The sequence below is a fragment of the Pipistrellus hanaki genome (genome assembly GCF_964339955.1).
Source record: "Pipistrellus hanaki genome assembly, chromosome: 16".
In the NCBI taxonomy this organism is placed as follows: Eukaryota; Metazoa; Chordata; class Mammalia; order Chiroptera; family Vespertilionidae; genus Pipistrellus; species Pipistrellus hanaki.
In genome coordinates, this window is record NC_140518.1 from 23,774,162 (window position 1) to 23,799,516 (window position 25,355).

The 25,355-nt window shown below is 41.0% G+C and overlaps 2 protein-coding genes and 1 pseudogene across 3 annotated transcripts in view; 1 reads left to right on the top strand and 2 right to left on the bottom strand.

The window, feature by feature from the left end:
* The window catches only part of LOC311610971 (uncharacterized protein C17orf67 homolog), a 55,050-nt gene that overhangs the window by 2,993 nt on the left and 26,702 nt on the right, over positions 1 to 25,355 (top strand). The window lies entirely within an intron of this gene.
* Positions 1,221 to 24,788, bottom strand: DGKE (diacylglycerol kinase epsilon). The gene is made up of 11 exons (XM_084862564.1): positions 24,316 to 24,788; positions 16,640 to 16,799; positions 14,414 to 14,533; positions 13,038 to 13,181; positions 12,803 to 12,960; positions 12,142 to 12,193; positions 9,629 to 9,742; positions 7,726 to 7,797; positions 6,186 to 6,313; positions 5,823 to 5,934; positions 1,221 to 5,251 (listed from the first exon to the last, which is right to left on the bottom strand). Exons 1-11 carry the CDS (start codon positions 24,768 to 24,770, stop codon positions 5,072 to 5,074), a joined length of 1,695 nt encoding a protein of 564 aa, XP_084718690.1. The 5' UTR covers positions 24,771 to 24,788; the 3' UTR covers positions 1,221 to 5,071.
* Positions 9,760 to 25,355, bottom strand: part of LOC311610962 (RNA transcription, translation and transport factor protein-like) — a 281,083-nt pseudogene continuing 265,487 nt past the window's right edge. The window contains exon 2 of the transcript XR_014797098.1: positions 9,760 to 11,547. The product of XR_014797098.1 is annotated as an RNA transcription, translation and transport factor protein-like (transcript). The remainder of the gene's footprint in view (positions 11,548 to 25,355) is intronic.

Here is a 25,355-nt window from a genome sequence, read left to right on the forward strand (position 1 = left end):
AGAAACATCAATCCAAGAGAGACACATCGACTGGTTGCCTCCCACACATGCCCCTAATTGGGGGCCGGGAATTGAGCTCACAATCGAAGTGTGTGCCCTTGACCAAGAATTGAACCCAAGACCTGCGGTCCGAGAATTGACGCTCAAACCGCTGAGCAAAACCAGCCAAGGCTTCTTAAAAAAAAAAAAAAAATCTCAGAAACTTACTTACACTTTATAAAGCTCTCATTGCTTATTTGTAATAAGTGATGCCTCTTTATACCTAAAGAAAAGGCTAAAAAATAAAAAAAGGCTGAATGCAATTCATGCTGTTTCCTTTCAAAAAGTTTTAAAATCTAAATCTAAATTGAATGCTGATATAGGAAGTGTCAGCTCTCTTTAGTTAGAAATAGATGCCAGCAAAGAAATCGTAAAAACGTCTATGAAATGTAAACAAGCTTCTGCATGTATTTCCCCGCTGTGGGTCCCTGCACGTCTGTTCTATTCCAGGAAAGGCCCTTTGCTCTATTACGGAAGCCGCACCTGGTAGGTGGGGTGTTTCTGTTTTGGTTTCCATTTCTTAATGAGTCACAATGAGATACTAATCGTTGTGTCTAACTGCTTACTATAGTTCAAGTCAGAGATCTCTGCCCATTCCAGCAAGGCACCCAGTGGCCTTGCATCTATCACCTCTCAGAAGGTAGCCGATCACCAGAAAGGAAACACAGCAGGCCCAGCTTGCACACGTTTAGATGACAAAGGAAGATGAGTTTTGTTTTCATGCTGCCAGCAGCTGGTCTCTGGCTTACTGCGGTCCCCCGCCCAGGCTCCTGCCCTGGTCAGCTGCCTTGTTCTCTAAGCATTTGAGTTTATATCCCCGAGGTGGGCATGAACTCCAAGCTTATAAAGAAAATTGAGGCAGGCTGAACAAGGAACAGGTCCAATGTTAAATAGTGGCAGAAGCTGGGTTTTTAACCTGGATATTTCAATAAATTCTATACTCCTTCCACTGTACCAACTGAAAATGAGATAAATGCACCTCACTTATATGTTTCTCCTGTGTGTCATTCATGTGAGTATATACTCTGCGGCCTTAGGCTACAGAGCCATCCAAAATAAACTATTTTTTTGTCCACAAGTGAACCAGCATTTGCCACACATCATGTTTGTGCAAGGACCCTCTTCCGTGAAATTAATTCAGAGCCACTTTTCTCATTGTGGTGTCAAAAAACATAGGATCATATTTTTTAAAAAAGTTTTTATTTTAGAGAGAGAAGAGGGGAGAGGGAGAGAAACACCGATGGGTTGCTCTCTGTATGCCCCCTACTGGCAACACGGGCATCGAACTAGCAACCTCTTGGTGCATGGGACAACGCTCACCCAGCTGAACCACACAGGCCAGGGCAGGATCATACTTTTTAAGAGTTGCACTTTTCATTTTATTGAAAAACAAACATCTTCAACATTTCAAATGCTTTAATTCACATTTCTGTCTGTAGGCAATGACCACAATGCAGACCCAAACACAACAAAGGCAATTAGCACAGGGAGTTACGCGATAGGTACACAGCATGTGGCCGGGATGTGCACGAGGCCAGCTGGTGGCTGACTTGGGGCCGCACAAGCGTCTCATACTGATGTTCAGAGATCAATTCAGTCAGTTCTCCTGCAAGAGCGATCAGGCCGGGGGCCCAGGCTGCTCTAACTGTGCATGAAACAGAATTACAGGTGAGTGCCCATTTGCCTGCAGATCAAAGTAAAGAGAAAGAGCCCAGAGCTGGAGAAATGAGAGCAAAGTCCTATGAGTCATTGTCAGCCAAGGCACAGAGGCCTTTTCTTATTCCAGGAATTTTCTCCCAATCTCCTCATCTGACCTGGATGCCAGCTTGCCTGGACAATGCTGGAGGAACAAGAAAAGCAACCTAACTACTATGCTTTCTTTTCAAATTTCTAAATTTTTAAAAGAAATCTACCTATATCTCACTGTCCACAATTAGGCAGAATTAAAAAAAAACAAAACACCTGAATATAAAGTGCTGGTTCTTGCTTCAATATTATAATTTCAAGGGAAAACCACCCAAAACTCTCACCCATTCTATTGAGCTTTTCAGCTGAACAATGCAGATTATGTATTCGGATCCACAGGATTCTGTAAATTAATATAACCTTCAAAGTTTAGTTGGTGCCAATTTAAAATTCCGAAATGTACCTTAAATACAATTTCACTTTATATTACAAATGCAAACTATCTTTGCTTCGACATGCTGGTTGTATTAATTTTTACAGTGCAAAAAGGACTTTACAATTTCTGAGTCACAGTATATTTTACAACTCTTAAGTAGGCAAACACGTTTCAAAAGCAAATACTATACATGTTTCTGACACACCTTAAAAGATAAAAATAAATACTTCTGACTATAAACTTTTTATAAACATTAGTGACATGAAGGTTCACAGCTAATAGTTGCAGAAAACCTAAAACGCACTTAAGGTCATGTACTCTTCCCATTCGACACGTCAGTCTAGTTTCTATTAAACGTAACCAAGCATGGAAATGATCACCATTTACTTATATAAGGGATCCATAAGAGCTGCCAGGTATTCAGTATTTAAGCCACTACGTTTACCAGGAGTTAATGGGTGAGGATAATAAAAGATGAGAGAAGTCAAGACAGACATGGAGATATGCTTTACTTCATAAATTTCTTCCTGAGAATATAGAAGCTATTTAAAAAAAAAAAAAAAAAAAATCAAGCCCAGCCAGTGTGGCTCAGTGGTTGAGAATCAACCTATGAACCATGAAGTCGCAGTTCGATTCCTGGTCGGGGCACAGGCCTGGGTTGTGGGCTTGATCCCAGTGTGGGGTGTGCAGGAGGCAGCCAGTCAGTGATTCTCTGTCATCATTGATGTTTCTATCTTTCTCCCCCACTCTCTTCCTTGCTGGAAAAAAAAAAAAAAAAAATCAAGACAATTTCAAATGGAACAGGAAAATCTTGGGGCAGATTATCTTTTGCAATGTGTAGAATTAACTGGTAATGTAAATAATCGCTACCCTAATATATAACTTGCAAACATGAGTCTTGTAAATAGTAGATTATTTAAAACAAGACACATTCCTATATGTGTATTTGAAAGTGAATTTAATAGCGTACAGGGGTGGACAAAAGTACGTTTGCACTAGTTTATATGGAAAATAATACAATAATTAATAAATAATACAAGAATAAAGTTTTACCAACTCGCAACTATAAGCTTACTTTACTTTTGCTCACCCATATTTGTAAAAGGTAATATGTGTAACAATTCTGATTATGAATTAAAGAATAAAACTCATTATACTCCAACATGATGTATGAATAAAGTGAGACCAGATCCGCTCACAGAAATCTCTCAGTCCTAGACTTTAACATTTCTGATGAGATTTGGGAGTTAATGCGAGCAGAATGAAGTATTTTACATAATGTACTAACTATTGTTTCAGCACTAGGTTGTTCTTGGGCCTCACCTTAGGTGACTGAAATTTAAGTTGAGAGTAATTCATGGTGAGAGATTCATAATAGATCCTTAGGGAGAGCTAATGGTGTTTTGGGGGACACATTTTAATCTTTCAGAGATTAATGTTCTGAAAGACCAGTAAGATAGGCCATTTGTTAGAGAACACCAGGCTGGAGGCTCAGTGGGACGGCTGAACCCCAGAAGGAGGGAGCAGGTTGGTTGGCAACAGAAGAGCACCCCCTAATGGATAACCATGGGACTAGCCCTTCAGTAAGGTTTTGGCAATTGAGGGTCAAATAAAACAGTGAAACAAAACATTCAGTTTTCCAAGAGTAGTTTGTCAGTGCTTTCCCCACCCCTTTTAAATTGTAGAATATTTCTGAAGAATGAGAATATCTGTCAGGAGAATTAATTTATGGGTTTTAGTTACTTAGTCAATAGGCTATATTTCTGATTGTGACTAGAATTTATGTGATCAATAAACTTATTAAATAAAGCTATATACTATAAACACTAAACACAGGTTACCACAATAAAGAAAATAAATAAGTAAAAAAAATACATCTCTCTCTTAAAAATAAATACAATAGAAACATTTTTAGCAGAGGATTCTGTCATTGCCCCGAGGGGAAATTCTGTTAAGTACTTTGGCTACAAAAGGCTACTGTAAGACGACCACTTATTACTCATTATTAAATAGGTTTTGAGAAATGAACGTGACTAGTAAATTTTCTACATTTTTCTTGGATTACATCGTCTTTTAATCAAAAGAGAAGTGAGTGGGTGAACTGTCCAGCTTGGAAACCATAACTTTGAATCCGAAGTACGTATCTGATGTTAGTTTTTATCAATTTGCCTGTGTGGTCCTCTCTTGGCTGCCTTGGGTTCTAACAAGATGCTGAATTTCAGCAGCTCAATGTGGTCATTACGGGGGTTAACCAAACATTTGGGGTCTGAAAGTGCTCCTGAAATACAAGTTATAACAAAAATTTCAAGTATAGTCTTTCCTTTCCTTTCCATTTCTCTTTTTAGGGTTTCCTGGAAATAAACACTGTGGACCCACTAGATGCTAGGCTCTAGGAAATCTTAGGAGGCACACGCTGCCTGAGGGCCCAGCCTAACACACTGGCTGGAAACCACCCATTTCCTTTCAAAAAAGCAAGTTAACTTGGAACAAGTTATGGTGTCACCACATTAAAAATTAAGATGGAAGTGGTTTTCCCACCCACATCTTGTTGGATGTATACTATGTCCATCAAACGCGTGGTTCAAGAGTAAAGAAGGAGAGATACCCCTTCCGTGAGCCTCGCTCTCAAGCATAAAGCCACGAAAAAGACACGTCACCTTCATGTACAGTTCTGTGACTTTTTAAATGAGAACCATACGATCAAAGTGTCTGCTAAGAACAAAAACAAAAAATAGGCATTAGTAAACAAGTGGAAGCTTGGCTGTTTTTGGAATGATATTTACAGAAGTGCATACTCATACTACTGGTGAAATGAAGACTTAACAGTTGATGGAGAATGTCTACTTTTGGATGAATATGTTTTTACTTGTCTGTGAGCATTCTATGGTAAGTTTTCGTTTCCTCATCCAGCTACTCAGTATCCTTGATATCCTCTTGATCCGAGTTACTAGAGATGTCATCATCTGTCTGTTCCCCGGAGAAATACAACATCAGCGCGTGTGTCTTGTGAGTGATGGTGACGGTGCAGGGCCCTTGGGCCCACGGCTCCCCATCCACCTGCATTGGCATCATCGAGCACTTCAGAATCAGCTGGTATCAGGGAACGAAGAATTAGAATTAGTCCCCAAAAAGCTCAGAAAGGTCTTCCTTAAAACATCATCCATAGTCCTTAAACCTCCTTAGCATTTTATATATATATATATATATATATATATATATATATATATATATATATATATATAATTGATTTTAGAGAGGAAAGGAGAGGGAGAGATAGAAACATCAATTATGAAAAAGAATCAATGATTGGCTGCCTTCTGCATGCCCTCTACTGGGGATCCAGCCTGCAACCTAGGCATGTGCCCTTCGCCAGAATCAAACCTGGGACCCTTCAGTCCGCAGGCCAATGCTCTATTCACTGAGCCAAACCAGCTAGGCTGGATATATTTTTATTCCTTGCTTGTTTAAAGGATTCTTTTCCCATGAAGACTTTATTTCTTCAACTGGACTGAAGGCCCTATTTCCTGTTTCTTCCCCATCCCAGTCAAGCCCCTCAAGGAGGACTAAACAGCACAGGAGTAAAGCACTGCTTAAGGAAAGCTACAGATCCGGGGCTTAGAAATGGACGGACCGATTAGCCTGTCAGTGCACTTTCACCTACCCGCACTGTGTGTGCCTGTCCTATCCGAAAAGGGTTTGCCAATTTCACTTGAATCTGAGCACAATGGAAAGACCCATACACTCCAACGACTTCCAGTAAACCATCGTCATGCCTACAATTAGGAAAAGGAAATATGGATTATACGATGCAATAAAACAAAATCAGCCATGTTAGGACAATTATTTTTTTTTAACATAGGTGGACCATCAACTTATTAAATATTTGTATTAATGAGGTATACAAGAAAGAAAATCTAAAAAAAAAAAAAGAAAAAAAAATCTGAGGAAAAGAAAGTCTATGAAGAACAGACTGCTTAAAAGCAGAAAACAGTGGCATAAAACAGCAGATCGCAAATGTACATACCTGGCTAGGGGGTAGGTCTCATCTCCCATCCCTTCCCATAATCTGCAGCCACCGCCCCAGTATCCAATGTTCAGAACAATAATACCTTCCAGATTAGGCAGTTCTACTCGCTCACCATCCAGTTCTAGCTTTAAAGAAATCCAAGCAGTTAGTTACTACAGGGCACACGATTTGCAGACATATCCACCTAGAATTCACGTCCACTTTCATATACATGAGATGTGAGAGATGCATGTGTAAGAGAAGACTACTTCCTCACTCACGGTAACCTGGCCTCCCACATCTGTCCAATGTTTACTATGATAAACGAATGATAACAAATGGATTTTCCCCACAAGGTCATCAATCACATCCTTTTTGTGAAACCCCATTCTTTTACTGTTTTGCAATGTGGCTTGCATGTCTTTCTTCTCTCTAGACCAGCAGTTGCCAACCTTTTGCACCTCACGGATCACCAGTGGCCCTCAGACCAAGGGTTGGTGACCTCTGCTCTAGACTATAAGTTAGCGACAACAAGGGGTTTATCACTGTATTCCCAGTAGCTAGGACAGTGCATTTTGTAGGTGGCTTCACTAATATTTTTGTATAAATAAAGGATCAGACAAGAAAAATAAAGTGCTACCTCCTGTGCTTCACTCTACCAACGCTATCACAGCCTAAGACAAAGGAAATATGATAAAGCAGAAGGAAGCTTTTTTAACGGGCAATCCTGCCCTTCCTCTGTGCTGTGGCTGCAAAGGCTGTGAGCTCTTCCCTTTTTACTTATTTTACTAGTTGTTGGTTTTCTGTATTAATGTCTTTGTCAGTGCTGTTAACCATTACAAATTCTTTTTGGAAGCAAGCAAGGAATATATACGAGTCTTTGCCATATTATGATATTAGGGATATTGTAGCAGTAAGCAACTGTTAATATCCTATTTTTACTGCTCATATATTTTTATTTTGTAAGAGAGATGCATTACCACCATAATATGAATTAAAATTTGGGTTAAACCTCCCCCGAGAGTCCATGATGAGTCAGGTACTATGTTAAATAACTTCACAATTGTCATCATGTATGAATGGAAACTGTTTAGCATAGAGTTAAACAGACTCTGGAGTTATATAAACCCGGGGTCAAATCCTGATTTTACATGTATCTTTGTAATTATTTTATTTAGTGGGATAATGTGTATAAAGCAGTTAATAAAGTGTCTGGCACACAGTAAATATTCCGTATATATTAGCAAAATATGTCAAAAATTCAGCATTTCTGCCGGGACCGGTTTGGCTCAATGGATAGAGCGTCGGCTTGGGGACTGAAAGGTCCCGGGTTCGATTCCGGTCAAGGGCATGTACCTTGGTTGCCGGCATATCCCCAGTGGGGGGTGTGCAAGAGGCAGCTGATCGATGACTCTCTCTCATCGATGTTTCTAACTCTCTATCTCTCTCCCTTCCTCTCTGTATAAAATCAATAAAATATATTTAAAAAAAAAAAATTCAGCATTTCTGTTAAAAAAATGTTCATTATCCAGATAGCATCTAAACTTTAAAAGCTTACCTCAACTTTTTTATTCAGATCTTTACATTCTTGCACTAAACAATCTTTGGTTCCATAGAATAAGTAAACAGCCTATGAGAAATAAACAGAAAATATGATAGTAAAGCAATCTAATAAGTCCTGTAAGCAAGAAAAAGACACAGAACCAAAGCTCCCTGCCCTGAATGCTGAGTCATGTTTCCTCAGAGTGGATTAGCCACTGTGGGAAGAGGGGCACCATGACATGCCTGCCCTGAGTGCTGAGTCATGTTTCCTCAGAGTGGATTAGCCACTGTGGGGAGAGGGGCACCATGACATGCCTGCCCTGAGTGCTGAGTCATGTTTCCTCAGAGTGGATTAGCCACTGTGGGGAGAGGGGCACCATGACATGCCTGCTCTGAGTGCTGAGTCATGTTTCCTCAGAGTGGATTAGCCACTGTGGGGAGAGGGGCACCATGACATGCCTGCCCTGAGTGCTGGGTCATGTTTCCTCAGAGTGGATTAGACACTGTGGGGAGACGGGCATCATTACTTTTGGGTTCAGCCCGTTTTTCAGGGGGAATATGAGATAGAGGTGGCGTGTGCCTAAATAGTGTTTTCTCCTGGCTTATTAAAAAACAAAACAAAAAAACCCCTAAAATTTCACCCTGGCTGGTGTTGCTTAGTGATTAGAATGTTGGCCCATGCACCTAAGTGTCTTGGGGCTTTTTTAAAAAACATTTTTTTTTGGGATAATCCTCACCTGCGGATATTTTTCCATTGATTTTTAGAGAGTGGAAGGGGTCGGGGAGATACATCAATGTGAGAGACACATCAATTCGTCGCCTCTTGCATGCTCCCTGACTGGCCTGTAATCAAGCCAGCAACCAAGTCATGTGCCGTTGACCAGAATCAAATCTGAGGCCCTTCAATCCACAGGCCAAATCAGCTAGGGCAGTGTCTCGGGTGTGATTTCTGGTGAAGGGCACATACCTGGGTTGCAAGTTTGATTCCCGGCCCTGGTTGGGGCATGTGGAAGGCAACCAATCAATGTCTCTCTCTCACGCCAATATTTCTTTCTCACTCTCCCCCCTCCCTCCTTCCCTTTCATTTTCTCTAAAAAAAAAAAAATCAATGGAAAAAATATACTTGGGTGAGTAAGGATTACCAACAACATCAAAGCTACATTTTATGAAGAAATACTCCATTAAAATTAAAAAATTCCACCTTTCCCAGGAATTTCAGATTACTTAAGGAAAGTAATACAGATAAATCCAGGAGCATTTTGTTATCGCTTTTGAATATAAAAAGGGTGCAAAGTTGATTGGAGGCACTGAAAATGTTAATTACCAATGATATAAACAGCAGTACTTACTTTGTACCTTCTTTAATAAAAGGAAACCATTTGTAAAAAAGAACCAGGAACAAAATTGTTTTGCATTTATTTTTCCTATCCTATTGCTCAATCACCAATAGTCATGAAAAAACTCCAAGACCAAACTTCCACCAAAGGAACCACCTGTACTAGGAACTGGAGCGACGCCGGTGGCTAAAAGCATGGCACTCAGACTGCTCCCTCTCTTACCTTTCCTGCCTTTCCCAGTTTTTTCCATTAACAACTTCACCTAAAATGTATCCTGCCTAAAATTTCTTTCCAGTATCAGTTGCTATTTAAGTAAGATAAGCTATTGTATACTCCACTTAGTTGCCTCCAAGAAAAATATGCTGTAAGACATTCCAACTTTAAATACAATTTTTTTTTTCCATAATGATAAAATACTTTAATCAAATACACTTAAGGATATAATTTGACAAAAGAGAGCGGGCCAGTGTTTCCCTAAGTTAGTTCTGTCTGAATCTACTTGAAAGAGTGCAGGATATAAGGAACTATTGATTTTTACTGTACCTTCGGTGTAAGCAGGAAATGTTATTTTATCCAACACACCTTATTAAGAATTCTGCTAGAAAACAGAGATGGCGCCTTCTCGCGATGAGCGTGAAAATTGAGAGCCATCAGAGCGTCAGGTCCGATAGAAAAGTAGTTGTTCATGGTGAATTCCTGTGGAAAAGGGTTAAGACTTAGCAAGAGATTTGCTTCAGTCTAAGCCTGTGTCATGTCTTCAAGATGTAAATCTGTTTCTATACTCTTTATGACAACACTTTCTGCATTTCCTGCCCACATAGAGCTATTTTATGCCATCCAGTATGTTTAAAAAGAAAGCTTCAGTTCAAAGGCTGATAATTATAGATGCGAGTTTCCCTTCCCATGTCTGTTTAATATGCCACATCTCAGATCTCATCATCAGAGTGACTCTACTTTGCCCCTGGGCTTTTTCCACTCCTATGTTCGTTCCTGTTACATTTGCTTCTATTAATCTCAACCCAGGCTCCTAGCAAGCATCCCTTAGTTTATCTGACCTCCCGGCCCAGCCTGGACTCCTCAGCCTACATCTCCAGCTCTGTCTCGTTCCTGAGAATAAGCCAGAAGGTCCAACTTGGTGTTCAGTGCACCATAACCTCAAGGTTAAGAAGCTAAAAATCTAATTCATTTTCTTCCTACGCAAACCTGTTATTTTTTCTATCTTAATGTGATTTCCATGAACCCAATCATGAAAACTAGAAACCTGGTAGTAAATATGTACTTTTTCTCTTTCCCTAGTACCAGTCAGATGCCAAAGTCTTGATCAATTCTACCTCAAAAGAGTCGATTTTCTGGGATTCTTCCATTGAAAATGTGGCATTTGATTTTGAAAGACATACTAGGCCATACATAGTTGCCAACTATATACTAAGTAGGTGAGAGGCTGAAACCTTAAAACGTTCCTCTTTCACTTCCCCCAGTCTGTGGTCTGTCTTTGGATCGGCAATAATTGCCCAAACAGCTACTATGGCTCCATTGATTCGTGTCTGTGGCTCTTTGAGCTCTTCTCTATGTAGCAATCGAATTAAGAACTGCATCTCCTGTGTCAAAACCAAGAATATGCTTGTCTAAAGCGACAGGCACCCCCCCCCACCCCCCACCCCCCCTTTGTCTGATGCTGAGCAGCAGCATCCTGTGTCAGGCTCCTGGGCCAGAATGAGTGTGACATTAAACATTGCCAGGTAATCATCAAGATACTGAATCTGGTCAGCCAACATCGTTCCACCAGCTGTCAAATCAGGATTGTTTACACCCCAACTGGTCAATGGCTCTGCATTTTTAGCCGAATTTCTGTATTTTTTGTATTATCAGGAACTGGGTCCCTGTGTTTTGCAGCATTATCTCCACATTCAGTCTAACAGCTAAACCAAGAAGCCAGCCAACTGCTTCTTATCAGTCTTGAATCTTGAAAGGACAGCTAACATCTGAGATGCTTTTCTAAGAACTTGGGTCAGTCACTGCTGTGGATGTCTCTTAAGTTACCTGTCTTCAGTCTTGTAGTATTTGATTTTCTGGTCTTCAAGCCAAACAATAAAGTTTCTACATTCTGTTTCATCTTTGTAATTGAAGCCGCAGGGTTTTGGTAGTCGAGAGCCATTAGCTTGTGTGGGAACACGGTCCTGGCTCTCGCTCTGCTCCCCAGAAGGAGAGGTGAGGAACGGCCCATGAACCGGGGATGCGGTGAGAGCCAGAGCATCTTTTTAAAAAGACACATCTGCTCTCTCCGTATGATTTGCTATTTGCTAACCATGATTTGTACCCTCTGGTCTCTATTCTTCTGTCTGGAAAGTACTGATCCTTTCTCTGTTGATCTAAATTGTATTTACCTTTTTAAAAAAAAATATATATATATTTTATTGATTTTTTACAGAGAGGAAGAGAGAGGGATAGAAAGCTAGAAACATCGATGAGAGAGGAACATCAATCAGCTGCCTCCTGCACACCTCTTACTGGGGATGTGCCTGCAACCAAGGTACATGCCCTTGACCGGAATCAAACCTGGGACCTTTCAGTCCAAAGGCCAATGCTCTATCCACTGAGCCAAACTGGTTTCAGCTGTATTTACCTTTTAAGGATCAACTCACATGTGGCTTCCCCTGTCTGAGCTTCCAGGGCAGAACCAAGCACCTTGCACTCCTTCCGCCCACAGCGCTGTACTGTCCAGCCTGGGAGCTGTGCCTGACTCCCAAGCACGCGGGTCTCTTCTGCTCCATAAGCAGCTCCCTACAGAGCGGCCCTCCGTCCCTGTGCCCCGCCAGTGCCACATCGCACGCTGTGGAGACTCTCTGTCATGCTTGCTGAAAGTACTCCCAACTGAAGCCCTAAAAATATACCTTGAGTTGCCTGGCCGGTGTCGCTCAGTGGTTGAGCATCGACCTATGAACCAGGAGGTCACGGTTCGATTCCGGTCAGAGCACATGCCCAGGGGTGTTGGAGGCAGACATGGATGATTCTCATCACAGGAGTTTCTATCTCTCTCTTGCTTCCTTTCTGAAATCAATAAAAAACAACAAAACAAAACAAACACCCCCACATACCTTGGGTTTTCTCAAGTTGTAGTATCCTTTATTTGTTACTTGAACTTTCCATCTGAAAAACAGAGAAGTTAAAAAAATTCATTATTATTTCCAAATGAACTGCCAATTAACTACAATTATAGCAATCAACTCTGTATGCCTGGGAGATGAGGTCCTTCTATTAAAACAGCATTTGAGACCTAGCTGCTTTGGCTCAGTGAACAGAGCATTGCACTGCGGACTGGAAGGTCCTAGGTTTGATTCTGGTCAAAGGCACATGCTTGGGCTGTGGGCTCACTCCCTAGTAGGGGGCATGCAGGAGACAGCCAATCAATGATTCTCTCTCATCGTTGATGTTTCTATCTCTCCCTCTCCCTTTCTCTCTGAAATCAATAGGAATATTTAAAAAATAAATAAAATAGCATTTGAAAAATTAAGCACATCTGTGCATATGCAAATTTTGAGGTAAGTATTCAGCCTAACTTGTGACTTCTGTTCTTATAAATATTATAAGCAACAAAATAAAATACCATCATCTATGAGTAAGTACAACTAACATAATCTTTCACTTTTAAATTACATTTAACTTAATAGCTTATACAAGACTTCATTTATAAACCAAACAAAATTCTCAAAGCTCAAAATTCTATTTTTTTTTGGGGGGGGGGGGAGTGTAACTTACCTGTCCAGTTTAATTCCATCCGCTTCCATCACATTTCTTAAGACCTGGGCGACTGGGATTTCGCCCGTGTAACTTGTGCCCCAGCCCAAAGTGTTGGATAGATCGTTGCCTGTTCCCAGAGGCAAGACGGCAACTTGCGGGATGTACTTTTCCTGCCCCTGGAATATGGAAGACAGAGTTTAGATTTTCCTCTTCTATTTGCACAGCAATAACATTTGTTGTTTGAGACTGGTACCTTAATCTTCATTTCATCAACTGCATCGAGGACCCAGCCCACAGTCCCATCCCCTCCACAAACAAGCACTCGAGCTGAGTGATACGGAAGAAGAGTACAAAGTTGCAGGGCTTTGATGGGGGGAGTTTTAGTTACATCGAAAACCTAAAAATGAAAGAAAAGAAAACAATTATTTTTATCCCACACTGTCCTCCACTCATCAGATGGTATAGACACAGTTAGATAAAAGACTGGCTGCAATGCACTGATCTGACGTAATATGCCAGACTTTTCTTTTCCTTCACATCCTTTTTACTGAATGTATAATGTTGAAAGGGAAAAATACACATTGGAAGGAAAAACAGTGCATGTCTGATGGTTGCACAATTGGGTTGTTTAGTTTTTCAAAGCAGAAGCTGCTAGCACGAAACCTCAGTTTCAATGGCGCAATCCTTTTATCCTTATTTTTTAATTAAGGTATAATTTGCATTTAATGAAATTCCCCATTTCAAGTGACCAAGTCAATGATAGTTAGGAAGTTTACTGAGCTGTGCATCAGCACTTTAGAACTTTTGTCGCTCTGATAAGATCCCTCATTGTCCACGTGCAGTCACTTCTGATTTCCTATCTCGGTGACCAGGAATGTACTGTTTCTACAGATTTGCCTTTTCCGGGTAGATAATAAACCAAATCAAACAGTGTGGGCCCCTTGCATCCGACTTCTTGGACAGTTGGGCTGTTTCTACTTTTTGGCTATAGTGCTGCTATGAATATTTGCATAAAAGTCTTTGTGAAACATGTTTTCATTTCCCTTGGGTAGACTGAAGCCAGGCATGTGCTCTGACTGGGATTCAAATCAAGACCTCCTGCCGGGACCAGTTTGGCTCAATGGATAGAGCGTCGGCTTGGGGACTGAAGGGTCCCGGGTTCGATTCCGGTCAAGGGCATGTTCCTTGGTTGCGGGCATATCCCCAGTAGGGGGTGTGTAAGAGGCAGCTGATCGATGACTCTCTCTCATCGATGTTTCTAACTCTCTATCTCTCTCCCTTCCTCTCTGTATAAAATCAATAAAATATATATTTTTTAAAAAAAAAACAAACAACAAAAAAAAACAAATCAAGACCTCCTGGTTCATAGGCCAATGCTCAACCACTGAGCAACACCGGCCAGGCTATATGTTTAATTTTTTAAGAAACCTCCAAACTGTTATCTAATATGGCTGTACCATTTTATATTTTCACCATGAGTTCCTTTCTCAATGTACTAGAATAGTTTGATACTTTTATAATTATTCTTTCCTACAATCAGGTGAATACTGGTTGAAAGAATTAATAACCATTACAATTTAGGGAAAATGAAAAGATTAACACAGAAAGGAAGGTTTTCTCTTTAGATACCTGGACTGGGTTTAGAAGAATCCTGAATTCTCCCAAGAGTCCATCTCCCATGTTAGTTCCACTACGAGAGTTGGCCAGGACTATTAATGGAGTCCATTGCTTCCCAAGCTTAGAGGCTAACTAAAAAAAATTAAGGCGAATGAAAGGGTTAAATATCTCATCTGTACATTGTATTGTGTTCAAGTCAAGTCTCCTTCCATTACCACTTATCCTTTCTATAGTTTCCCCCACCTACCCTATTTCCCAATTTTTCATTTCTTGGAAATAACAGTACTGTAATCTGCTGAGAGAAAAACAACTATCCCAGAACAATAAATACAATATAAAAATCAAAGAACGGGACAGGACCTTAAAGATGAACTAATTTAACTTCCACTTAACATACAATTCTCTTCTACATTATTCTAGCTAAGTCCTCCGGTGTATGCTTAGATACGCATATAAGAACTCACTAACAAGGCAGCCCATTCTACTGCTAAATTATTAGACAGTCTTGACTTAGATAGAGTTAAAAATCTGTCTTCCCATAATTTATTTATTATTCTAATTTTATTTGTTTTCCCTAAAATGCTGTGCTCAAACATCTGAAGCATATTATCTTTCATTAGTCTTGTCTCCTAGACAATGCATTTCAAGTTCTTTTAACCATTCATAGAATGGACAATGACTTTCTCTGCTCTTTTACCTTGACTGTCCTTTTCTGGATAAAGTCTAATATATTTTAGTCTGCAAGTTTGTTTTTTTCAAATGGGTACTCCGATAGATGAAAGAATCCAGATTTGTATAATGCCCAAAGTCAAATGAAAATAATGTTTTTCTAACTTAACCATTTATTTCCTCTCCCCTTCTCCTTGTGGATGAAAAAACAAATGGAGATGTTTTGTGGTTTTTCTTAGCGATTCTCACTCCTTATGATCTCAGAGTGAATTCAAATACATAGGGGTTGTATATTTATTTACTAAAATCCTCACCTGAGGATATATATATATTTTTTTATTGATTCCAGAGAGAGAGGGAGAGGACAAAGAGAGAAAAAACATCAATATGAGAGAAAAACAGTCATTAGTTGCCTTCTGTACATACCCAGACTGAGATTGAAGCTGTAACCTCGGTATGTTCCTTGATTGGGAATCAAACCAGTGACCCTTCAATGTATGGGAGACACTCCAACCAACTGAGCCATGCAGTTGGGCACTTAAAAATATGTATCCCAGCCTGGCCACTATGGCTCAGTGGTTGAGCATCAACCCATGAGCTAGGAGGTTCAAGTTCAATTCTTAGTCAGGGCACATGCCTGTGTGTGTGGGGGACATGCAGAAGGCTCGATCTCCAGTGGGGGACATGCAGAAGGCAGCAGATCAATGCTTCTCTCTCTGTTCCCCTCCCTCTCTATCTAAAAAAGAAATCAGTAAAAACGTATTTTAAAAAATGTACCACAACATTAAACATAATATTTTTAAATTTTCAAATTCCCTTTTCTTTTGCAGTAATATTGACAAAGATGACATTTAAGATATAAAATCCTAACTTGGAAAAGATACAATTTAATTTTAAAATAAAATAGTTTAATCATTTTGGCATATTTATGTAGAAAATCAATGCCAATATTTATAGTTATTCCTTCAGAGCTACATAACGACTGATACATTTACATCAGTTTTCATACACATACTGTAAAGTGCTATTAGCAGCTTCAATGTTCAACATAATTCGTGAGACCATATAATGAGCAATGTAAATGCATCTCTAGACACCCTGTGTAAAGTTCTCAATGGAAAAATTCTTCTAGAACAATATGTGAGGAAATCTACATTTTCTTTTCACTGGCAATAATCATGAATCCCAATCCTAGCTGTTCATCAGAATCACCGGAGAAACTTAAAAATACATGGATGGATTCCTGGGACCTACTTACTAAATCAGACATGGTCAGGAAGTGGGTTCAGGAACCTGTATATTTAGAAAGCTCCCCAAGTGATCCAGAAGCAGTGGATGATTTAGAAACCACTTGCATCACTGATGATTTAGAAACCACTAATATAACATTTCCTTTTAGACATGAAAGAACTCAAGAGCCCAAATTTGTGGCACACGTGTAGGATCTGGGTGGGGATTTATGGCTTACCATAATGATCCTTCTCACGTACACATAGTTGTAATGGTCACACAATGACTTAAACCACTTCCTGGAAATCAATTACATAAGGACAAATGAACTCTGATTACCATTGCATAATCTGTTTTTTTGTCTTTACGCATCTGATTAATAGAGGTTAAGTAACTGGGTGGAATGATGAGGTTTCTGAATTCTCCAAAATCACACTCTTCGTTCTTTAGGCTACTTCTCATACATTCGTCATGGACAGTTTTCTGACACCAAATGCACCTGAGGGACGGAAGAAACAAAGAGAATAATAAATAACGTAAAACCATAGTGTACTGATCTGCAGACCAATCATTTTTGTCAAAAAACCTAAAACAGTAATTCCATCCCTTTTGAGCATAAAATCTGGCAAGTGAAAGATTTATAGTTGTACCTACATAGTGAAAATACAGCAATAACGTTTGAACATACTTGGCAGTTTAACAGTGGTTTTTAAAAGACGGTTTAGGGCCCCTAATTTCCCTTCAGGGTGTCTGTGAGGTTAAAATTATTTAAATAATAATAATAATAATATGTTATTTTTACCCTCATTCTCTCAAAAGTGGAGTTTTCCAGAAGCTGTATAACAGATGCTATGTCAATAAACTGATGCAGAAATAGATAGGAGACTCTGAGCTGACTTCTAAGCCAAAGAGATGTACCCATAACTAACATCACTCTTCTCTTTTGATTTTCATTTATTTTATTTTGATAAAAATGCAGTTTTTAGCCTGGCCAATGGCTCACTGGTTGAGTGACCTATGTTGACCTATGAACCAGGAGGTCACAGTTCTATTTCCATCAGGGCACATGTCCGGGTTGTGGGCTTGATCCCCAGTGTGGGGCGTGCATAAGACACCTGATGGATGATTTTTTCTCATCACTGATGTTTCTCTCTCTTTCTCTCTCCCTCTCCCTTCCTCTCTAAAATTAAAAAAAACAAAAACAGTATTTGTTATCATGATCAATCTTTTAAAAATGAATATTGAAACAAGTTCTCAGTTTTCATTTATAACATGGTAAATATCAGATCTGATCCACATAAACAAAAGCCGATCTAGAACAACTGTTCTGTGCATTATTCATTTGTGCTTTGACTGAAGCGAGTTCATGAGGCCTACAGTCCTTAGTGCTTGAATGCCCCACTGGCCTGGGTCCTTGAAGCATTCCTCAGGGTCCAGTGTGAAAATATCTTTACTTATATAACCATCTGTGAATATTACAACTACAGTAAAACAATCCATTTCTTGGTGGCTGTTAATATAAAATGAATCTATATGTTTGCATTTGAAATACAGACAGAAGACATGCACATTCAGATGTGTCTTTGTTTGCACCAGTGAATAGTGCCCATCAAGGCCCCGGGCTCCTGTCATTAATCCGCTCAGCAGTTAATCCTCCCCCAGAGATGGCAGCTCTGGCTGTCCAGATGACTGCAGGCTGGCTGAAAATAGACGTCATAGTTAAATGAATAATTTAAAAAAGGACAATTACCCTTTCACCCCAGATCAACAATTTAGCCTTCTATTTTAAGATGTTGTTTTTTTCTCGGATGTTCAGATTTGCCAAGTAATTACCGCTATTTACTGCTGAAAGAAGAGTGATCTGCATGACCTGTTAGAGAAAACTGTACAATAACTTGTCTGATAACCTTGGTTGATGCTCGCTTTCAAACTAGAAAAGATGGTTTTTGCAGCTGAGGTACTGTACCTCCGCCCACTTTCTGTTAACTTTAAAAGAGTATGTTATCATTGAAAATAGCAATCTAAAAGGACACTCACTGATCTATTTCACAGTGGTTTCCTCTGGGAAGGAAAGTGGGACTGAAGGATGACAACATTCACTTTTTACTCTATATTTTTTTGTAAATTGCCTGAGTTTCTAAAAACCAGAATATCTTCGTGTACTGGTATACATTTTAAAATTAGATGATATCAGCTTTTTCTTGAAAAAGACATAAAATAAAACTCATCCAGAGATAGTCACTCTTAACTTTTAGATGTGCTTACTCTCGATTTTTACAGTGCATAAATGTTTGGTGCTCAGGTTAGGGACATGCTGCATATAGGTTTGGATAGTACTTTTTTCCTTCCCACATTGTATCATGAATATGGCCTATGCCATGAAATATTTTTTTTAAAAACATGGTTTGCAAAGAATGAGTAATATCACATGGACATATATTATTTATATGATATCATATGACATAATTTATTCAACCCCTTTTCTGTTTTCCCTCCCAAACAGTTTATTTTTCTAAGTATAAATAACATGATGAATACAATGAGGCTTAAATATAAATGAAGCTATTTTTCTGGACTCTTGAAGTCAAGTTACAGAGTCACAAGCCACGCATTTTCCTAAGGTTCCTGTGTGTCTGCCCAATATGCTTACCAATGCACGAAGGTGCCCATCATATCTAACACTTGCTAATACTGCTCATTAGGACTTAATATTGGGTCGGCAGCTAAGTAATTGCGGGTTTCACACATATATGGCTTCAGTTGAATTTTAGGTTTGCAGACGTAGTACAAATGTAAAACACATTTTGTTATTTGATAGTTGGCTATTCAGCTGTTAATCAGTAAAAAAAGTTTTTTGATCTGTTTTGTAGTTTTCGTTTGGCGTTCGTTGAAAAATGGAAAATCAAAAGGAACATTTTCGTTATATTTTGCTTTTTTATTTCCGCAAAGGGAAAACGCATCGCAAGCTCATAAAAAGTTATGTGCTGTTTATGGTGACGAAGCCTTAAAAGAACGGCAGTGTCAAAATTGGTTTGCCAAATTTCGTTCTGGTGATTTTTCACTCAAAGATGAAAAACGCTCTGGTCGTCCAGTTGAAGTTGATGACGCCCTAATCAAAGCAATAATCAATTCAGACTGTCACAGTACAACACGTGAGATCGCAGAGAAGCTTCATGTATCACATACATGCATTGAAAATCACTTAAAACAACTTGGCTATGTTCAAAAACTCGATACATGGGTTCCTCACGAACTGAAAGAATCACAGTTAATGCAACGCATTAGCAGCTGCGATTTGCTAAAGAAACGTAATGAAAATGATCCATTTTTAAAACGACTGATAACTGGCGATGAAAAATGGGTTGTTTACAACAATATCAAGCGGAAAAGATCGTGGAGCAGGCCAGGTGAACCAACTCAAACAACATCAAAAGCTGATATTCATCAAAAGAAGGTTTTGTTATCAGTTTGGTGGGATTACAAAGGAATTGTCTACTTTGAACTCTTACCACCCAACCGAACGATCAATTCTGATGTCTACATTGAACAACTAACGAAATTAAACAATGCAGTTGAAGAAAAGCGGCCCGAATTGACAAATCGAAAAGGTGTTGTATTCCATCATGACAATGCAAGGCCACACACATCTTTGGTCACTCGGCAAAAATTAATGGAGCTTGGTTGGGATGTTTTGCCACATCCACCATATAGTCCTGACCTTGCACCATCTGATTACTTTTTGTTTCGATCTTTACAAAACTCCTTGAATGGTAAAAATTTCAATAATGATGATGATGTCAAATCGTACCTGATTCAGTTTTTTGCTAATAAAAACCAGAAGTTTTTTGAACGTGGGATTATGATGCTGCCTGAAAGATGGCAAAAGGTCATTGATCAAAATGGGCAATACATTACAGAATAAAGTTATTTAGTTCCATGAAAAAATTGTCTTTGATTTTCTTTAAAAAATCCGCAATTACTTAGTTGCCGACCCAATATGTTTTGTTTTGTTTTTTTATAATTTGATAGACAAGGAAAGTACTTTGTTGTTTTCATTTGGATGTCTTTGATCACCAGGTGAAGTTGAATTGTTATTTTTGGCCTTTTGTTAGTTGATTCATGCCCTATAGTTTAATAAATGCATGCATTTTTTATGTGTGTAGGATAAACATTTTCCTATCATATTTATTGCAAACTAGTTTGCTTTCTTTTAAAATTACTTTTTAATGTACGTAAGTTTATTTTTTGATAGATCTATATTTCTTTTTGTGGTTTATTCAAATGTTTTTATGCTGTGAAGACCTATACCCCTGCCACCTGATTTTGTGAAAACAACTATACCCAGTGATTTATGTATTGTCCACGGCTGGCTTTGTTCTACATCAGATAGTAGAGTTAAGTAATTTTGACAGACCATATGATCTGCAAAACCTAAAATAATGTAGTTTTGGCTCTTAACAGAAAAAGTTTGCCTACTTCTGTTCTAGAAGATGATTTGCTATTTTTCACTGTTTCAGTTAATTAATAAAATGCATAAACACATACCAATAGAACATAGAAATATAAAGGGATGTAATGAAGAAAGACCTTATAAATAAAAAGGCACCTTACATTTTCTTAATGAGACAGAACACAAAAGGAACAAAGGTTCATTTAATAACTGTAATGAATACTTAAAAATATAAACTAATTTTCTATTTAGTTTAGAAGAGAGGTGAAAAGATTTAAAGGAAGTAGAAGCAGGAAAAAAAAAAAAGGGGGGGGGGGGAGGAAAAAATCTACAGGAAAGTAAGAATCCAGCACAATGTGTGGCAAGAAACAGATGCTTACTATGTGAAAACTGAATAATGACTGAGCATAAATTAAAGGGCCTTTGTCATTGGTCTGCGGAGTTTAACTGGGCTGCAGGCATCACTTGTCATTACTGCCCTTTGAAACGCTAACTTGTTATACCGCCTTCACAGTTCATTTAACATTGCAGCTATCCCAATAGGAGCCCCCAGCAGTACTTGATAAAATCCAGAGACAGGCACAGTCTGGCCTGTGTTTAAAAGTTCTCAATAGCCCTGGCTGGTTTAGTCAGTGGATAGAGCATCAGCCAGGGTAGGGTCCCAGGTTTGATTCCAGTTGGGGGCACAGGCCCAGGTTGTGGGCTTGATCGGTAGGGGGGGGCGGGCATGCAGGGAGGCAGCTGATCGATGATTTTTCTCTCATCATTGATATTTCTATCTCTCTCCCTCTTCGGGGGAAAAAAAAAAAGTTCTAAATAGATATTTATCTTGTTTTTCTTTCTCAAATATTTCATTCCCACAGAAGGTCATAGCTGACTGGAATCCTGAATAAAATCACTGGCTGAAATAAGTCAGAACATGGCAGAACATGCACCACTTTGAGGCACTGTGCTCTTTTCTCCTGTGAACAATAGACCCTTCCTAAGTGACAGAGACCATTTCTCCCACGGGTGAAGGGTTCTGCATGCTTGGACAGACTGCTCAGTGCCAGTAAGAACAAGGTAATGAGGCAAAGGAGATTTATCAGCAGAAACATTCACTGTGCTCAAGGGAGTGTGGGGAGGGGACACAAGATTTAAGGATAGAGGCTCATGATTAAAAAAGCTACATAAATATACAAGTGGTTCTCCAACTTTAGAGTTACCTGCAGAGCCTGTTAAAGCCAAGAATGCTGGTCCCCAGCCCCAGTTTCTGATTCAGTGGGTTGCCAGGAAAAATAGAGGTTTCTCAGTTAAATGTGAATTTCAAGTAAGTAATTTTTAGGAATAAGTATGTTCCAAATACAGCAAAAATTTTTATTTTGTTCACTAAATCTGGCAACTCTAGAATTTGCATTTCCAACGAGTTTCTAAGTAATGCTGCTGCTCGTGGTTGTGGGGACTTGACTTTGAGAACCAGGATATTATGTTATCATCCAGAGGGAAAAATTCGAGGGCAAGGATTCCGAGCGAAAAGGGCTCAAGGTGAGTCTTTAAGGATGCATAGAAGCTAGCCAGGAGAAGGATACTTAAGACTGAGAGGAAAGAAAGCCTTGAGAGAAAAACAAAAAGGGCAGGACAAAAAAGGACAGCCTGCCTGATGTTGCTTACTATACAGAAAAGTTGAATGCAGGCGGTGGTAGTAAGGTTAAAAGGGCGGACAGGGTCCGGAGAATAGGCAGGGCTGTGTTAAGCACTTCGAGTTTAGACCGAAAGACCTTCAGTGCACGTGATGGGAGCAATGGAAGAGTTTTAAACAGAGCAGGTACTCCGTCTGCTCCTTCACAGATCAACACAGTGCTCTGATCCTCCACCCTGATGATCTTTCTAAAAACACAGTTAAGATACTTATGGCAGCCACTTTTATCTAATTCTGTACCAACACAAAGGAGGGAAGGAAATAAAACAATACTAAGTTCATGTCTTCTTTCCAGTTAATCTCAGCTCTTGAAGACTGAGGGAGAACCATAAAATGTAAAGGGAGAACCATAAAATGTAAAGACATCGGTAACCTAGCTAACATGGATGCCAAAAGGACAAGAGACCAAATAAAAATGAGTGGTAACAAAACTCTAGTTGTTTAAAATATATTTTTGGGGAAGTTAATTCTTAAGTCTAAATCTGATGGGTAAAACTAAAAAAATAAGATTTAAAAAATAGGTGTTGAATACTGCCAGTGTGGCTCAGTAGTTGAGCTTTGACCTATGAACCAGGAGGTCATGATTCAATTTCTGGTTAGGGCACAGGCCCGGGTTGCAGGCTCAATCCCCAGTTGGGGGATGTGCAGGAGGCATCTCTTTCTTTCTTTTTAAAAAAATATGTTATCAATTTTTTACAGAGAGGAAGGGAGAGGAATAGAGAGTTATAAACATCGATGAGACAGAAACATCGATCAGCTGCCTCCTGCACATCTCCTACTGGGGATGTGACCGCAACCAAGGTACATGCCCTTGACCGGAATCGAACCTGGGACTCTTTGAGTCTGCAGGCCGAAGCTCTAACCACTGAACAAAACCGGCTAGGGCAGGAGGCATCTTTCAGTTCTCCCTCCCTCTTTCTTTCTGAAATCAATAAAAATATATTTAAGAAAAATAGGTGTTGACCTAACAATGCTCACACTAATAAAGAAAAAAAAAAGGATTAGAAAATAACAACAGATATCAAAAGTCACTTGTTGTTTAGTGCCACCTTTCTATATCAGTTCTTAAACATGGTTAGGGGCCTTTCTGCGTGTCAGAAATGAAACCCATCACAATCAATGAAGATGTCCATATTTAAGGCTGAGACAAGACCTTAAACCCTGTCCAGGGGATTAGAATTCTGTTTTTCTACTGACTACAATTCTCTCAACCGTATAATAAGTAATGATCTGCAAAGTACCATCCCCTTTTATTACCAATCCCTAACACGACCTTTACCTAGTTTCAGACAATATTTGAGAACAAAAGTACTATGTTGTTCCGTGTGTATTTAAAGCCATTAAAATATTTCTGGCCTCGTCAAAGCCACTCCTCTGAGACACTACATGTCCTGAAAGACCACCAGCAAAAGGAGTACACCTTTAAGTGTTATGTGTCACCATAGCACCGATACCTACATTCGAACAAGGAAGCTGAAGTGCTGCTTTGGAATGACACTTGTCTTCCTTGTTACATTCGTAATACAACACTGAGAATGAATCCCTTTTACGACTCTAGGGAAAAGTTCACTTACCCGTACTTCATTGTTTCCCCCTTACGTAAAGTGGAAATAATAGCAACAAAAGCTAAACTCAGGCCACAGCTCTTAGAGACCTCTGGATGGAAGTTGAGAGCTTACAAAACGGCAGACAAAAGCTGGCTGAGGCGTGAGGCGCTATAGCATCATCATCTCAGCATGTGACTATGGCAAAGCTGCCCTCAATGTTTATTAGCGTCGTGCTTCCTCCCGGTGGGCACTCTCAGGCCATTTGCAGAGATCAAATCAGGCCTCTTCATCCACGCCCTAAACCCTGACTCCCATCTATCTGTACCCACAAAGGCCATACCTGTAATCGCAGAGCTTGGGCTGGCTGCCGCACTGCTGCGTGCACACCACACAGCAGCTGCACAGGGGCACGTTGCCCCGTATCCAGTGGTGGGGCATGGCGTCCAGGGCCTTGGCGTCCGGCTTGAGCACGATCTCCTTGCACGGGAAGCGCCGGTCGGCCTTCCGGAGGCAGCCCTCGTCGGCGCGCAGCCCGCAGCAGTTGCAGAAGGCGCCCCGCAGGATGTGCTGCGCGCACACGCAGCAGTAGGTGGGGTGGCCGAACAGGTCCGTGTCGTGCCAGCCGTGCTTGCTCTTGCGGAAGATGTCCCTGCGGTGCAGCTGCCGGCGCGACCGCTGCAGGCTGCACCACAAGGTGATGCACACGGGCAGCAGCACCGAGCACAGCGTCCACAGCACCAGGTGCCCGTCCGCCAGCAGGCCCGAGGAGGGCTCCGGCCGCTCCTCGCCTTCCATCGTCTCCCGGGGCGATTCCTAAGGAGAGAGATGCGGGCGGTGCGCTTCGGGCTCCGGTGCCCGCCCGCCCTCCTCCTCCTCCCGGCTTCCAGGCGGCACCCGAGGAGGGGGACGCGCACCTTCCTCCCCCGTGCGCGGCCCGGCCCCAGCGCAGGAGCCCCGGTTCTCCAGGCCCCGCGGACCGGCCCGCCGAGGGGGCGGCGCCCGCGCGGTCACGCTCCGCCCCGGCCTCGCCCTGCGGCCCGCGGCCTCCCCTCCCCTCCCCGGGCACGGGCGGCGCGATGGCGCACGTGGGCCGCGAGTCCGTAACCGTCAGGTTACCCCGCGCCCCGCCCGCCCCGCGCCGCCCGCCCGGCCTCTGGGCCGGCTCCCCACGCACCCAGCGGCTCCAGGCCCCGCTGGGCTCCCCGCCGCCCCGGCCCGCCCGCCTGCCGCGGGCCCCGCGCCCCCGCCCCTTCGACCCCGGCCTCCGCCCTCCCGCCCTCGGGCTCTACCTCGCGGGGGCCGGGGGCCAGGCCTTGGGCGCCCTCCCGCCCTCGCGCGGCCCCGCGCAGGAGCCCTTTTCCGGGCTGCCCGGGGCGCCGG